Here is a 16,770-nt window from a genome sequence, read left to right as displayed (position 1 = left end):
AGGACACTGTTGATGAAGTTCTGCAGCGGGAAAAGTCTATATAAGTAACAAGAATCCTGGGATTTTCTTTTTTTGGTCCCCATCCTGAGATTTTTTTTCAAGCCCACTCTCTCATCTGTTGAGTTCTCTCCTCCCCTCTTGCCTTACTGGCCCTCTGATCATCCTCTACTACCCCTGCTTTTTCCATGGTCCCTTTATTTCCCGCCTCCCCAGGAAGCCTCCCCTGTAGGCAGACTTGGTTAACACAGGGTGTGTGGAGATATCTGAACTCCTCTTCATCCCCGGAACCGCTTACATAGTGACTCTGGTAAACTCCTAGGGGAGTTCTCTGAAACCTCTCCAGAACATTTGGCATAATCGTCCAAAGAGCTACATCATATTTTCTTCAGAGGTGATCTGCAGAACAAGGAGATTTGAGGAGTGAGACTAGAGGAGGTATAATAAAACACAAACAGCAGTGGGGAAGAGGGGACAGATGACCCAAGAGGAGAAGAGGTAACAGGAGAGACCGTGAAATGGGAAGAATGGGGTTAAGAGCTCCAGGGAAATGAGGGGTATTGATGGGTTAGGGATTTTGAAAGGATTAAGGACTGGGGAGTGAGCAATATTAAGAGCCACAGAGATAGAGGGTCACTCTCAGCATGCTGAGCTCTTCTAAGCCCCTTGCTTGGAGTCACATTATGCTGAACTCTGAAGGAAACTCCTTCCTTCACCCAGAATTGTAGGGGCCCATGGGCGACCAAAGTGTTGAACTAGTTGAAGCCAAAGGATGATCAACATGGACACATGGGACTGCTTGGTTTGTGGTTTTATTTTGCATCAGAAACAACAAGGACAGGTTGGAAAGTGGGTGATCTCCATCATCAAGCATGGAAATTAAAGCACCTGACTGGGACTAAATAATCCCACATGATTTTTTTGTAATGAATCATAAAATAGTGACTATTAGCCAAAATCTAGTCATGGCATGGTATGTTCGTGGCCTGACGGTTCAGAAATGCTGAGCATTCACAAATTCCACTGAGGTCCGTGGGCATTCCATACCTCCGAAAACCAGGCCCAGCAGCCCTTTCTCCAGCACTGAAGGGACAACAATACCATTGACCGATACTGGACTCCTCTTTAAAACAAACACACACATTCAAAAACCTCCGTTCCGCAGGACAGGTGGATTTATAAGGCACTGGGACAGTAGTATATGTCAAAATTAAGACTGAGATTAAGAGACTAGGCTGCTAAAGGTTTGGATACACAATTCCCACCAAAGTTAATGGGAATTGGATGTCCAAATCCCTAGTGATTTTATAAAATCGCACCCTAACTGTGCTAATATTGAAGAAAGGGTTAAGCAACTACTGCTAGGGTGGCAGTTACTGAATGCATACCAATGTCTGCTGAGAATTCTCTCCAATTCATCTTTCACACTCCACGTTTGACTACACCTGTTTTTTAATATTCTTTGAATAAATAAAACAAGCTGTAAGCTTATGTTGTTGTGCGATGTGAAAACACACAATAATAATCACAGCTAATGACTCTTCTAAATGCTAAACTGTGCACACCTCCTTGTTTGGTATTTGTTTTGTATACAGAAGGTAACATACACGGAATAACTAGGACGCCAAGTTACAGATGGGGCTGTGGAAAGGTATTTGACAGCCGATTAGAGTAGTCTGACAGAAATGATGACTTAATCACCACGACAGACTCCAAATTCCCAGATAGAATTCCACCCAGGTTAATCTAATTTCCTTGCAAAATTTTTGCCAGAAATAGACTCTTACCTTGCTTGTTTTTCCCCCTTACAGATGTCATATGGTTTTGACAAGAATGTAAATAGGTAGAGTTATTACTGTTGAAAAGATGATTTTGACACTTGAAAGTGAGACAGGACCTGTACCTCTGAGAGTGTTTTTTCCAGCACAGTTGTATTTACACATGGTTGTACCTGCTCAGAAAAAAAGAACGAAAAGCACCTAATTAGTTATCTTTAACTTGTAGGCCATGACTTGTGGTCTGCTCCTGCTCCCAGAAAAGCCAACAGTAAAATTCCTATCAACTTAAATTGGATTGCACATCTTGTAAGCAGTTGTTCCAATTCCCATGTGGACCCATGTTAGTATCCATTTGTCAGATTGGAGTCCTAGTTTTTTATGATACTTTGCACTGTGACCTTGTGGTTTAGTGGGTAGCGCACAGTATGGGGACTCAGGAGTCTTGAGTTCTATTTCTGGCTCTGCTGCTGGCAGACCTTGGGCAAGTCATTTCACCGCTCTGTGCCTCAGTTTCCTCATCTGAAAAATAGGGATAATGATGCTTGCTTCCTCTGTAAAGCACTACATAAGCGCTAGATATTGTTATTGTCTGTCCAGCATCATGCACATCAGTGGACCTACAGAAAACCTTGACAATGCAGGATTGTTCACTATTACAGTATATTTCTCCAGTTTGGTTTCAGAGAGACATGGGGCTTTTACCAGATCTCTTGGGAGGCTGTTCTACAGTCAACCTTGATGACAGAAAATACCAGTTGTTTCCTTTTACCCTGGGGTCTGAGGTGCATTCAGGGTGGTGTTGATGTGCAATTTTTTTTACCTGCATTACTTTGTTTCTTCCCTATTTATTAACTGCAAAATCATTCTCATAAATACTGAACTTTTATAAGCAATGCTTCCTTCAAGCCACAGAAAAGCGTCTCCACTGTTTTTAGTTATGAAAGCATGACATATTGAGAAATCACTCACCTGGAGATACATAAGTGTATGGCTTTCTGATGTATATCTACAATAACTGCTTTCTGATAATACATGAAATCCTTCATTTCAGTAGATGACATGATTCTAGTGGGTGGCATCTAATTTGAAACAGGTTTATATCATCTGTAATCTTTTGGAGGACCTGGGAAAGTGCAGCTATTTTATTACTTTATAGCCTACAGTTATACAAGCAAGATATAAAATGCTCCAATTATTTTCCCTTTTGCTCATTGTAGAGGGAAGGGAAAGTACCTATTTAGCCCTTGTCTCTGCCCCCTTTAATTTTCTTATTCACTGCACACCACTTCCAGATTCAATTCCCCCCACACACACTTTTAAATATTTTATGGGTAGAGAGCTTATAATATGTATAGTCACGGCAGCTGTCTCTAGAGGTCAGCAATGAGTTTAATAATGAGATGCGAACCAGTGACTCTGTAAAACCCATTTCAGGTTATAAATGGCATGTTTTATTGAATCTAGTGTTAAAGGTTGCTAACTTATCAATTGGTGATGGCGAGGGTTAAACAAGCTTCAACATGAGCCCACTCATGTAAGGAAACAGGGTAACATTTTTTACCACTGTTTTCTTTCCAGATGCCCTGTTTTTATGTTTTGTACTCACCTTACTGTGGATGTTCTGCAGGTTATTCTCACAGGGCCTGATTCTGATCTCATGCTAGTTGGCCCTAATGTAACTCTGTTGAGTACAATGAAGTTACTCCTGATTTACAGCTGTTGGTGAGGAGAGAATCAGGCCCACAGTTTTGATTGAGAAATTTTGAAGTTCAGTGCGAACCACAGTCACAACTGAGTCATGAGTAGCACTGTGAATTTTTTTTCGCAAAAAGGACAAACTAGTGGCTTAATAGCAAATCAGTGGTAATTATGCCATGATGAAAGTTACAAGGTGGGCGAGGTACTATCTTTTACTGGACAAGCTTCTGCTGGTAAAAGAGACAAGCTTTTGAGCCACACAGAGCTCTTCTCCAGACCGAATACCAGCAAGCTCCACAGAAAAGGTTTTAGGGAAAAGGCTGTTTCAGAGAAGATTAGTTTGCTAGAGTTAACCTACTTCTACCAGACTAGAACTTATCTATTTTCTTTTATTTGTAACCATATCTGTTTCTATTCTCTTTGTTTAGTATCTCTGTTTATTAATAAACTTATTCTTGTTTTACTATAAGTTCTTCTTAGTGTGTGAATACAAAAGTGTGACTTCTCAACTCAGCTAGCAGGCTGGTGTGCATAACTCTCACTCTGGAGACAGCAGACTTGGTAATTTCTGAGAGTGTCTAGTAACAGGGGCTGGATACTGGTGAACAACCCATTTCCAGGATGTTCGGGAACTAGGGTGCATCAAATGTTACCTGCAAGGCATAGTTAAAGCTGGCAGAGCTTTAGAGGAACTTGTGTGGTTGGCTAACAGACTGACAGGGAGCTGTCACTCAGAGCTTGTCTTCACTACCAGGGAGATCGACGCTGCTGCAATTGATGCAGTAGGTGTCGATTTAGTGGGTCTTAGACCCGCTAAATCGTTGGCACAGCACTCTCCAGTGGACCCCGGTACTCCACCTCGCTGAGAAGAATAAGGTAAGTCGACCAGAGAGCATCTCCCGTCAACGCAGTGCAGTGAAGACACTGCTGTAAGTTGACCTAAGCTACGTCGACTCCAGGTATGTTATTCACGTAGCTGGAGTAGCGTAACTTAGGTCGGCTTACCCCGGTAGTGAAGACAAGCCCTTAGTTTAGCTCTAGCAGGTCTCTCTGTTGCTAAGGCAGAGGGGTAAGAAGGCCACCCATAGTTCTGGGCTCCCTGAAAAAACATTGCTTATGGTGATAAAGTGCCAAATGATTATGGCTTTTTGATGGTAACCACTACAAAGAACACTTTCCTTATGAGCTTGATCCGCAATTGACATCTATGTCTAACCTCTCTAGGATGAAAATAAAAAGATCCTTCACTTTAGAACCCTAAACTCGTAGAAATTATACATGGAATCAGCTCTGGTCTAAATCTATCTGCTTAGATGCTGTAGTATTAAGTGCTGTATAAATACAGGAAGATAGTTTGATTCCCCATCTAGTGTAATAGGTAGGTTGAGTTGGTTTTTCATGACTGCATGTTCTCCAGGGCTTTGTCAATCTGACATTACCCAAGCAATGTGAATTCTAGCACTTCCCTCAGGAGACTGTTCTCCATTAAAGACCTTAATGTCAGACAATATATCTGGAACAGTCAGCCTAAATTTTCCTTTGCTCATTGCTCCTAGTTACACCCTCTTGCATCACCCTAGACAATTCCTTTAGCACATTGATGACTTCATCTTTCAAATTCTTAGCAAAGAGGCAATGCAGATAATGGGCTTATTTAAGCAAGTTACGCCACTTTTTTCTTGTTTGATTTTTTTCTCTTGATGGGCGTGATGCACTTTCCCACATTCCCATGAACTTAAATTCCCCTGCAGTGCACATAGAAACATAGGACTGAAAGGGTCCTCACAAGGTCATCTAGTCTACCCCTTTCACCCAACCCACCCCACATTGAGGCAGGATTAAGTATACCTTGGCCATCCCTGACAGATGTTTGTTAAACTTGTTCTTAAAAACTTCCAAGGGGTTTCCACAACCTCCTCAAGTAACCTGTTCCAGGGCTTCACTATCCTTGTAGTTAGAAAATTTTTCCTAATATCTAACCTAAATCTCTTAATATTGCTGATATCAAGATAACAATTAAACATCAGGTAAAGGAAACAGAGCATAATAGTCATTCCCCTTCCCTATATATTAGATGAAAATCAGAAAGATGGCAGACAGGCACTGGGCTGTTAGAGTCCGGTTGGGAAATAAATGGATCAAAGAAAACGGGATTGTTAAAATAGAAGACTACGTGCACCATATGGCTCTGTTTGTTCCTTAAGGCACTGTAGGGAATGAAACAGAAGAGGTTTTGCAAGCCGTGCAAGGAATGTATTGATTTGTGGGACTGAGGGACATTCTGAACTTTGAGCAGATTCTATGGAAGATTCACAATAATGTTCTCTACTTGCCAAGGAATCCAGCAAGTACAGCATTGAAAACTAAATACCACTACCAAAAACCACACATGCTAGTCATTTTCTCTTCCTCTCTGGCTCTAAGCACATTTGACGTGATTGTGTGGTTCCCATCTTCTGCTTAATTGTTGATTTTCCAATTCCATATTTGGCATCTTTCTTAAATAAAGCTGGAATAGCAGTTGACAGTTTCAGGCAGCGCAAGCCCTGTTGCGCTCGTAGCGTGCAATAATAGTACAGACCATTCAACATGCCTGTGTGAAATGTGGAGGAATTACTGAAGAAAGGTCTATGGCCCCAATCCTGCAATGAGCTCTGCGTCTTCACACCCCTGCACATGTGCAGAGCGCCACTAAAGTCAGTAGATCTCTATGCGACCTCAGGTGTCTTTCCCAATAGGACAATTTTCAGGATCGGTGCCTAAGGCTTGAGAGCAGCAATAAGAAATGACCACTGAGGTGCAATGGGAATTTGTACACCGAAACGGCTCTGCAAGCTCATCGGAGATATTCTCTTAATAGCTGTCATGTGCTTGCACCGTGCTAAGAAACGAGTACATGGTGGAGATTTGGGGGAAGGTGTAAAAAACAAAAAGAAAAAGCTCCAGTTTGTAATGTGTTTTCAGATCAAAAGTCTTGTAGCTGCCAGGGGAGTGACATGGTGCAGCGCCCCATTCTGAAAGGCAAAGTCTGCCATTCCAAATGCGAGACTGCAGATTGCCCTTGTGTACAGCACACTGCGTTAATTGCTATATAAGGCTACACACAGGAGTTTGCCTATTGTTTAGAAACAGATTGAAAAAGAAAAGTGCATTAGGAGGTGTGATGAAGCCAGGATTGTAGCCACATCCTAAGGGCAGCTTGGTGAATGAGTGATTAAAGTGTTTTGAAGAAAAGGCCCGTCACTAAGCAAGCAACACCTATGGGAATCACAGAACTTTTCCCCTTTGGTACTGGATGAGTTGTCACACACTTCTTAATCACAAACCAAAGTTCATTTGTTAAACCAAACAAATCAAGACGTGTAGGTTTGAGTTGCTTCCTGGCACTTCTTAGATTACTTTAGAATTTTGTCTCTGTTCTGCTAGTTGTTAACAAACTCAAGAAAAGAAAAGTTATAAGCTGGTAAAACAGAAATCATGCATGCCATAAACCAGTGAGGGCTGTAACTTGAGAGGTCTTCTGAAACTAAATACAACAAATTAAAGTTTATATGAGTCCTATGGGTCCAATAAATTGTGGGGGTTAAGCTTGCTGGTTATAAAATACTCCTTTAACATTTTACTTTCATTTAAAAGCCAATATTAAGGTATCATTTGAAATTTATATCTTTCTGACTTGCCAGCCTATTTAATATTGATTGTGTATCGTTTTAGCTCCCTGAGCAACTAAAGTCAGCAGTGCCAATAAAAGTAAAATGCTTGACTTTGTGACTGTCTAACCTGCTTTACTGTCTTTTCATTTATATTTTTAGATGCATCATCCTATTCAGATGAAACCCGCAGATAGTGAAAAGTCCAATGGTAAGTGATTATCCTATTTCCTACTTAATGTGTGTGCATGTGTCTCTTTTCATTTAAAAAACAACTGCAAGGTATGGCTTATGCTTTTCTCTTAATACAGCTAAAACCCTTTAAGAAAGTGTCCCTATAGCTGAGAGGTCTGGAAAAAAGTTGACCTGCTTTGAACTCCCAATTCAGTTTAAAGAAGGGAGGAAATGTCCTTTCCTCTCTTCTTGATACATTCTCTGTGTCATGGCTTTGTTTTGTTTGTCTCTTGTTGGTATCCTGCTACAGAAGTTGTGGAGTTCCTTAGCAATTAGTAATACCTGATGCTGATAACATTCTGAGATTAAAATAACATGGGAGTGGAAAGAGAAGTTCCCATATTCAGGAAAATATTTAAGCACTGTCTGAATTGGACTTAGGTATATTCTTCAAGTTAAGCATGTGTCTAAACACCCTTCCTGAATAAGGATGCTTCTCTGACTCTAGGCTCAATTTAGAATCAAACTGGATGTTTTGCTCTTAATTATGAGACCCATATTGACTCTTGTTTTATGTAGGGTACTCTAGACCTCTCTCAAATAAATATGATGACAATAATATCTATTCAAAATTTAGGTTATTGACTTAAGGAATATATATGATGTGCAAAATATACAGTGTGCTAAATCTATAAAATATATCAGATCTGCATATTCCAAGCATTAGACAATCCTGATGGTAGGGCTGCCTGTGTGTGTTTTGTTTAAAAAAAAATCTATACATCTTTTCCCCCTGGATTCATTCCTATAATTTACTAAAATATATGTTAAAGAAATCACCTTCCTTCCTCGATTGCAAGAGCTTCTTTTCCCCATAAGGCTGACTTAATCAGAGCCGGTGCCTTCCAATAGGCATCTCTGCACCTCATTAATTAGTAATCAGGGCAGAAGCCATGCACTTAGAGATCTACATATCTGCAAATGTAAATTATGATTGGGCTCTAAATCTCTCCGCAGGGTTCTGCTAATTGTACTGCGTCCCATTTTTAGCCTTCTCCACAGACTAAAGTTAGAAGGAAATTAAAACTTTGTCCTGTGGCCCTTTCCACATTGAGGACAGCTTTAAAAACTGGCCAGGTGCGCAGCGGAACTGGGCTGGCCCTTGTATGAAGTGGAATGGGGAACTCACTCTTCCATTGGAGAGGTGCTCACATAACCTAAACTAAAAAAGCCCTCACCACTAGCACAAAGTCGTCACCCATGTTTGGATGCTCAGCAGAAAGACCAAGTAGTCTGAGTATGCAGACTGGGTGAAATCCTAGCCCCACTGAAGTCACTGGGAGTTTTGTCACTGATTTCACGGGGAACAAGATTCCACCCCAAGTATTTATCATGCTCTCAATGGACAATTTTTTTCTCCTCTGCGAGAATACTGCACAAGTCCCTATGAACTAATTAAGTCCAACGTAAGCCCTACATGGGCCTTTCTACATAGAGTAAATTTGATTCTAAAGTCTCATGGACAAAATAGAAGTGCAATAGATAATTGACCAAAAATGAACTACCCCCTCATCCCTAGAGCTTGTCCTCCCAGAACAAGACTCAAGCACATTGGCAAAGTGTTGTAGGGAATTTTGCAATGCCTGAACCGGTACCATGCATAAATGCCTTGCTTTCCAAGGCATTCTCCACCACCTTTCACCAGCACTAAATACAGCTAAGTTACCCTTTTTTCCTTCAAAATTCTCCTAGATTTTGGGAGAAGGCACAGAAGTCCCAATTGACCAAAGGAAAGTAAGCAGGTGGAATTGCCTCCTTTAAATTAATTTTCTGAAGAAAAGCAAAAGATGTCTAATTTTCATATGCACATTTAGAATGATGAGAACTCTTTGTTGTTTGAAGCTGGAGAGGAAAGCTACTACTATGGTGATGAATGTCGTGTAGCACCTTAGAGATACAGGAAGTAGGATCGGAGCCATAGAGTGGGAGGTGAGGTAGAGATTTGGCAGCTAGGGGGAGCAGAGTGGTGCAATGCAGAGGAACAGCTGGTATCTGTTTTCCGGCTGCCACTGTGCCAGCAGCTGAAGAAGGGTGTGTGTCTGTGCCAATGGCACACTGGAAGGAAACAGTATGCCATCAGCAGGGCACACAGTGTGAAAAGTTTCAGAGTAACAGCCGTGTTAGTCTGTATTTGCAAAAAGAAAAGGAGTCCTTGTGGCACCTTAGAGACTAACCAATTTATTTGAGCATGAGCTTTCGTGAGCTACAGCTCACTTCATCAGATGCATACCGTGGAAACTGCAGCAGACTTTATATATACACAGAGAATATGAAGGTGGGAGGAGGTATTGTTTCATATTCTCTGTGTATATATAAAGTCTGCTGCAGTTTCCACGGTATGCATCTGATGAAGTGAGCTGTAGCTCACGAAAGCTCATGCTCAAATAAATTGGTTAGTCTCTAAGGTGCCACAAGGACTCCTTTTCTTTTTAGTGTGAAAAGGGCTCCGGAGGAGGAGAGACAGGTCTGGGGAAGAGATAAAGAGCTAACCAAGGTGGGTTGGTCTTTGTGATGGGAGTTCTTGAAACCCTTTGATCTCTCACCATGGAAGCTGTGCATCAGAACTGAATGGTCCACTAGGTTTTATTGGTAACTAGAACTTCTAAAAGTTCGAAGAGCTTGAAGACTCCTGTTGATCAAAAGTTCCAAGTAGCTCATAGATAGATACGAGAGAACGAAAGCAAGCACAGACTGCAGTTCTCTTGAGTTTACCAACCTCTGTGTAGGGCTGATGAGACCCGATGAAGCTTGATATGAGTTCTGATGTTCCCTTGGTAATTTTACAGGATTTCTAAGACTCGGTATTTGCTGAGTGACAATGTTGAAAATCCTATTAAGATGGATGATCTGGTTTGACACCAGTTTGCCCAGTTCTGGACTCAAAACCAAAATTTGTGAGAAGGTTTTGCAATGTTCTGTTTAGTGTCTTTTTTTTAAAAAATTGCTCACTTCTGAATTCCAGGACTTGACTTGCAATGCCAAAATATTATGGGAAGAGAATTTCTGCCCCAATAGGAAGCAGGAAGCACAGTAACTTTCACACGAGCTCCTTGTGAGACTTCCAGATGCAAGAGGGTTTGGATGAGCGTCCAGACTTGTGGGCACTTGCATGAAGTGGCCCTGAACTGTAACCCTCTTGTGCATTATGTGTCACCTAGGAGCCAATCCTCTGCTGACTTATCCTTATATCAACCTCCAGAAGCAAAGCGTGAGACAGGGACCTCTATAGGAGTGATGTGGTACAGACATCTCCCGCACATGCTTGGTTATGGAATAGCAGTGGAGCAGCACTTCACCACTTGTACAATTTCAGGGCATTCTCAGCCTTTGTGTCCGCCTAATCAGGGTGGAATGGCTGGTGAATATGGGTAGCAGCCTCCAGACTTGCTCTCCATCCCTCTGTATGAAGGGTGAAGGTGGGCCTCTGCAGAGCATGACCGTACACTGGCCTTCAGCTCCTATCTCCTCCTATGAAGATGCAGCAAAATGTAATTCTTTTCATGGTACTCAGGGCTTTCTGCAGCTAGTGCAAATGGAGCAGCATCCTTAGTGCTAATGAATTTATTTCACTGGAGGATGCTTAAAATAATTAGCCGATAAACTTACCTTTCCTAAAAGTTCTTCCTTCCAAAAGATGAAGTATACAGTATATGGTGCTCATGAATTCATAGAGTTTGAGGCCAGAAGAGACCATTGTATCTTCTAGTCTGTCCTCCTGTACATCACTCAGTACTTAGCCCAAGAACTTGTGTCTGGCTAAAGCATCTCTTCCAGAAAGGTGCGTAGTCTTGATCTGAAGATTTTAACAGATGGAGAATCCATCGTTTCCCTTGGTAGTTTGTTCCAGTACCAGTCACCCTCTTTTTTAAATAGTTAGGTACTGAGTTCTAATCCGGAAAGCATTCAAACTCTTGCTTGAGCTTAAGTAGTCAATGGGACTTATTAACATGCTTGAAGTTAAGTACATTCTTAAATGCTTTGGTGGCTGCCTGTACCTCCCATTAACATTAATGATGGACCTCAGGGCAGATATTCCGAGGACAGTATACACCCATTTTTGTAAAATGCCTGCACTTCGGGGAAACCAAGAAAAATTCTCCATTGCAATATCCTGGACTTGTGTTCTGATTCACTGAAAGGGTGAAGAAATGGTTTTGAAATCCTAACTGGAGAAACTTGCAGATTTGGAAGCAGTAATTAAATGCCATATGTCAGCACTAACACATAGAAAAGTTGTTAATTAATTCAGGCAGTTCCAGATCCAGGTGTGACTTTGACAGATTGTACACTAGGGTTTTTCGCCAGCTTACAAATAAGGATAAAAAATCTTTTTTTCTCCACTCTGGGGGAAAAAAAACATTTGTACTTAAATAATTAACCATTACTTGATTGGCTTAAAAGCGAGGACAACTTATTCTGCGAAGGAAATAGCATTCTTGATATATTTAAATATGATAGCTTCAGTCACTTAAGAGTACGCTGCCATGTATTTTCATGATAGAATTTGAGCTTCAGGGAAGAAAAATAAAAATTTAGCAAACCTTAATAGCATTTTTTCATTACTTAATTGTTGTTTAAACATTCTCCTGCAGTGCTGTGATCTCAAACACAGCCCCTTGGTTTTAACATATGAGAATCCATAACTGAAATGATGGACTGGGAACAGAGAAGTGAAAAAATATTAGTCAGTTTTCACTGTCCAAGCAAACTATAAGTGAAGTGTAAAAATCAGACACTAAGGTCTTTCTACTGCAATGTAGTGACTTCAATGGGACTCGTCACAGGCTCCACCCAGGCAGACACAGCTTCAGGATTGGGTCCAATAGACATTTACAGGGTACACCCTAGCTGCTTTGTCCTGCTCCGGCAATGCAAAGCAACCATATGTTTGTTAACTGTCAGGTTATATCAGGTTGCATCTGCTTTACATTGCCAAAATAGTGCAAAGCAGCCGGACGGCAGTATTGAGTCCAAAATCCACCAATCAGAACCAACTCCTCTCCCCCCCCCCCAAAAAAAAAGTGATTTAAATAAATAAATAAATCATTCTTTTTGGTCTGTCTTCTGAATTTTGAACTGCTCCTGTCTGCTCCAGATGTGTGTGGGTGGCAATTACAGGGTGAAAATAAGACCTGAGAAACGGGAGGCAGTGTTCTCTAGTGGGTAGGGCATTGGACTGGGCCTCAGGAGACTGATTTGCTGGCTGACCTTGGGCAAATCACGTCCCCTCCCCATGCCTCAGTTTCACCGTTCATAAAATGGGGATAATGATGCTGACCTCCTTTGTACAGTGCTTTGAGAGTCCAACCTACGCCTACCCCCCGGCCAGGCTCCAACAGCTGGCTCTTGTTTCTAACCTGCATGGGATGGGGCTTCCTCTGGGGTCTTATCTCTATTAACTCTTCACTTCTCTGCACTATGGTGAGAGGTGAGGCCACTGCTTCCAAGATCGGAGGAAGGAGGCCTGGTTCCGCAGTGAATGCCGCAAGTAGGCATTTTAGCACCTGGGGTGAGCGACCATATTTGAACCCCCTACCGTTTTTTTTTAGTTACTTCTCCACTCCCAGGGCTTTACACCCTGGGCGACTGCCTCACTCGCCCCACCCCCACCCCCCAATTAAGGTCCTGTCCGCTGTGTGTGTCATTTCTGAGGCTCCGCTCAACTCTGAGCACACAGGTCACCACATACTGCAAGCTGCAGTATGTGACATATGTGTCACAGCAACCTCTGGTGGTTAAAGTAGGGTGACCAGGTGTCTGGTTTTCAACTGGAACCCCCAGTCGAAAAGGGACCCTGGCGGCTCCGGTCAGCACCGTTAAAAGCCCGGTCAGCGATGCTGTGGCATTAAGGCAGACTAGTCCCTACCTGTCCTGGGGCACCACGCTGCACCCCGGAAACAGCCAGCAGATCTGGTTCCTAGGCCTGGGGACCACCGGGTTCCATGCGCTGCCCCCGCCCCAAGCACTGGCTCCACGCTCCCATTGGCCGGGAACAGGCCAATGGGAGCTGGGGGGGCTGTGCCTGCAGACGAGAGCAGTGTGTGCCACATAGCCTCCTGCCTCCAGCCCCCCGCCTAGAAACCAGACCTTGTGGCCACTTCTGGGGCGCAGCATGGACCCAGGACAGACAGGCAGACTGCCTTAGCATCTCTGACCGGGAGCTGCATGAGGTAAGCCCGTGCCCCAACCCTTTACCCCAGCCCTGAGCCCCCCCCAACAACCTAGAGCCCCCTCCTGCACCCAGATCCCTATCCCCAGTCCCACCCCAGAGCATCCCAGCCCCCTCCCATACTCCAAATTTCTCAGCCATGCTCCCCAGCCTGGAGCCCACTGATGAACCCCAAACCCCTCATCCCCAGCCCCATCCCAGAGCCAGCACCCCCAGCCCAGAGCCCTCACCCCTTCCCGACCCCAACCTCCTGCCTCAACCTGCAGCCCCCTCCCACATTCTGAATTCCTTGGTCCCACCCCTCAGTTTGGAGCCCCTCCTGCACCCCCAACCAGAGCCCTCACCCCCTCCCACAGCCCAACTCCCTCCAACATTTCTTGCCCCACCCCAGGGCCTGCACCTCCATTTAGAGCCCTCACCCCCTCCCGCAGCCCAACCCCCTGCCCCAGTCAGGTGAAAATGAGTGAGGGAGGGGGAATGTAGAGAGCAGGGGAACGGGTGGGGTAGGGGGCCGGATCTGGGGGAAGGGGCAGGGGTAGGTTATTCGGTTTTGTGCCAATCAAAAGTTGGCAACCCTTGGTTAAAGTGTGAAACTGCCAGCCACACGGACAAAATCTGTGAGCTGCCTCCATTTTACTGTGGGAGACCCCCGCTCCCCTGCCAAATTGTTTGGGTGTATTTGACCTGTAGTCCTCACAGACCTTTAACTATCAATCCCCACAACACTTCTTGTTTATCATGGAAAGACTGAGGCAGAGAGGTTAAGTAACTTGCCCAAGACCACAGAGATAATCAGTGTAAGGCCTGGTCTACACTGGTGGGGGCAGGAATCGATCTAAGATACGCAACTTCAGCTACGAGAATAGCGTAGCTGAAGTCGACGTATCTTAGATCGACTTAGAATCACTTACTGCACGTCCTCGCGGCGCGGGATCGACAGCGGCCCCTTCCCCGTCGACTCCGCTTCCACCTCTCGCCGTGGTGGAATTCCGGAGTCAACGGCAGAGCGATCGGGGATCGATTTATCGTGTCTACACTAGACGCGATAAATCGATCCCCGATAGATTGATTACTACCCGCCGATGGGGCGGGTAGTGTAGACATGGCCTAAGAACCCAGGAATTTGTGGCTCCTATCCTATGCTGATAGGAATAAATCATGCCTTTCTCTGCATGAAAGTGTATGATATTGTTTTAAATTGATATCATGCCTTACAACAGAGGTAAGGCACCTAAGCAGGTTTTATCTTGGCAGTGCTCCTTTAAACAGTCTGTATGGTTAGGCATTTAGCCAAGATAAAGTTACAAATTTCTTAAAGTTTACCACTGATCAGCAGTACCAAACAGCATTGGATGTGAGACACGTCATCCTACCGATATGTCTTCTGTACACTGAGCATTTTCCTTGAAATGTGCATTTTGAAGATGTACAGTACACAGGAGCTGGGTGTTTAATTTTCTATAAAATCACCCTCCAGCTGAAAACCTTCAAAATCGTTTTAGTTAAATGGCATATTTGTAGATTTACTAGTAAGAGTGAAGGAGGCCAGTGAGGAGTTTGTCATCTGCTAGTGTTTGGAAAATTAAAAAACATCTTAGCATTTGACTTTGGGGGAGGGGAAGTTAAATGGCAGTTTGGCAGAGCAGCATCTTCCTCTTTTCTCTGTAGGTTGGAGGAAGGGATCCCCTGCATCCATTAAGGTTCCTTATTTTTTATCTTCCACTTGAAGATAAAAATTCTTCACCCTTCCCTGTAAGCAGGAGCAGATGGGACACCTTTTGGGGCAAGAGTGCAGTTGCTTAATTGGCTGAGGCAATGTCGTTTGTAGGATTGAGCTGGGAGCTAGGGACTCTTGAGTTCTGATCCCTGCTCTACTGCTCAATCACCCTGTGGCCCTAGACAGGTCACGTGACTTCTCTGTGTCTCAGTTTCAGCATCTGTAAAATGGATGTTAATAGTACAAATACCTATATAAAAAAATATGGGTCACACTTTGTGTTATGGTTCTGGTTACAAAGGATGAACAAATGATTAATAGATGTAATAAAGAGTAAAACAATTGAGTCCAGCACGGTACATAGCTTGCTTATAACCCTGGCTCACAACATCATCTGCTGATGTGCTTATATGCATCTATAACCCATACTTCTCAAATTGTAACATCTTTATATCATCTATTAATCATTTAGTAACCTTTTATAAACCATATGTAAATGGGACCTTAATATCAAGTGTGAATGAAAGTGCTGAGACTGGACATATCTCTGCTGAGCAAACCACTCCCTTTTCCTGGGCATTGAATTCATGCCTGTTTCCTGCCAGCCTGCACAGCAAGAGGCTGGACTCTAAGAATCAGTCCAGATGGCAGTGCATCGCCCTATCAGGGACCCAACCTACATCTAAATTCTCTTTATAAAAAAAAAAAAAAGTACATTTCCATTAGCTTTTGGGGTTCTGGAAAATGCATTTTCCCTATGCTTGCTTGTGTAAAATAGCAGAATGCCTTTCTTAACCATTAAGTAAAGAAGTACTACCCAGTAAAAAAAAAAAAATTACTCCAGATACCTCTTCTATCTTCAATAAACATTAGCCTCTGTTTTTCTCGCTGAAATTATGTTAAGGGCACTAAAAGTGTCAATACCAATAAAATCCCATGAAAATATATAGGTTTCTTCCTTCTCAGCTGCAATTTATTCCATTTGACAAACACATGCTAATACATGCAGGGTGGGTTGGGGTGCAAAGGAAGATTCATTTTTCATAAGCACAGAAATGAAAATATTTCATTAGAAAAATAATTTGCACAATAGAAATAAATAAGTGCAGCACAGATACTCTGGAGTAAAGCTTTCCGTCTGTCTTTGCTTCCTGCAAAACTCTGGCAGTCTGCTCATTAACAGTGAATTGGATTTGCATGCCATTTCAATAGCAGAAGAAAGGAGAATATAATAACCCCTTAGATATTTTTTTAATATAGGGGAGATACTGAGTTAGCATTAAGTCTTCCAGATCGGAGCTGGGTTATTGCTGTTTATTCTGTCTTTGACACCGGTCTATGGCTTGAGCTTTTGTTAAACTTCAGAGCCAGCATACACACCCAGCTAGAGCGACCTACTTTATGCTGGCCGTGTGGACGATATAGAAAGGAGATAATCTACCGATATCTTTGGCAAAGTTCCTGTTGTATTTCTTGCAAACTCAACATCATTACCAATCAAATGATTTGGCTTTTGGGAAGTAATAT

The 16,770-nt window shown here is 43.0% G+C and overlaps 1 protein-coding gene across 6 annotated transcripts in view; it reads left to right on the top strand.

Moving 5' to 3' along the window:
- The window catches only part of CELF2 (CUGBP Elav-like family member 2), a 689,087-nt gene that overhangs the window by 597,603 nt on the left and 74,714 nt on the right, over positions 1–16,770 (top strand). For all 6 annotated transcript variants that reach the window (XM_077836746.1, XM_077836712.1, XM_077836729.1 and 3 more), the window contains one exon: positions 7,286–7,334. In XM_077836746.1, the coding sequence (XP_077692872.1) occupies positions 7,286–7,334 (49 nt within the window). The remainder of the gene's footprint in view (positions 1–7,285; positions 7,335–16,770) is intronic.

Source organism: Eretmochelys imbricata, chromosome 1, assembly GCF_965152235.1.
Source record: "Eretmochelys imbricata isolate rEreImb1 chromosome 1, rEreImb1.hap1, whole genome shotgun sequence".
Taxonomy (NCBI): Eukaryota; Metazoa; Chordata; order Testudines; family Cheloniidae; genus Eretmochelys; species Eretmochelys imbricata.
Note: the sequence above shows the minus strand (reverse complement) of the source record. Positions and strands in the feature narration are given on the sequence as shown.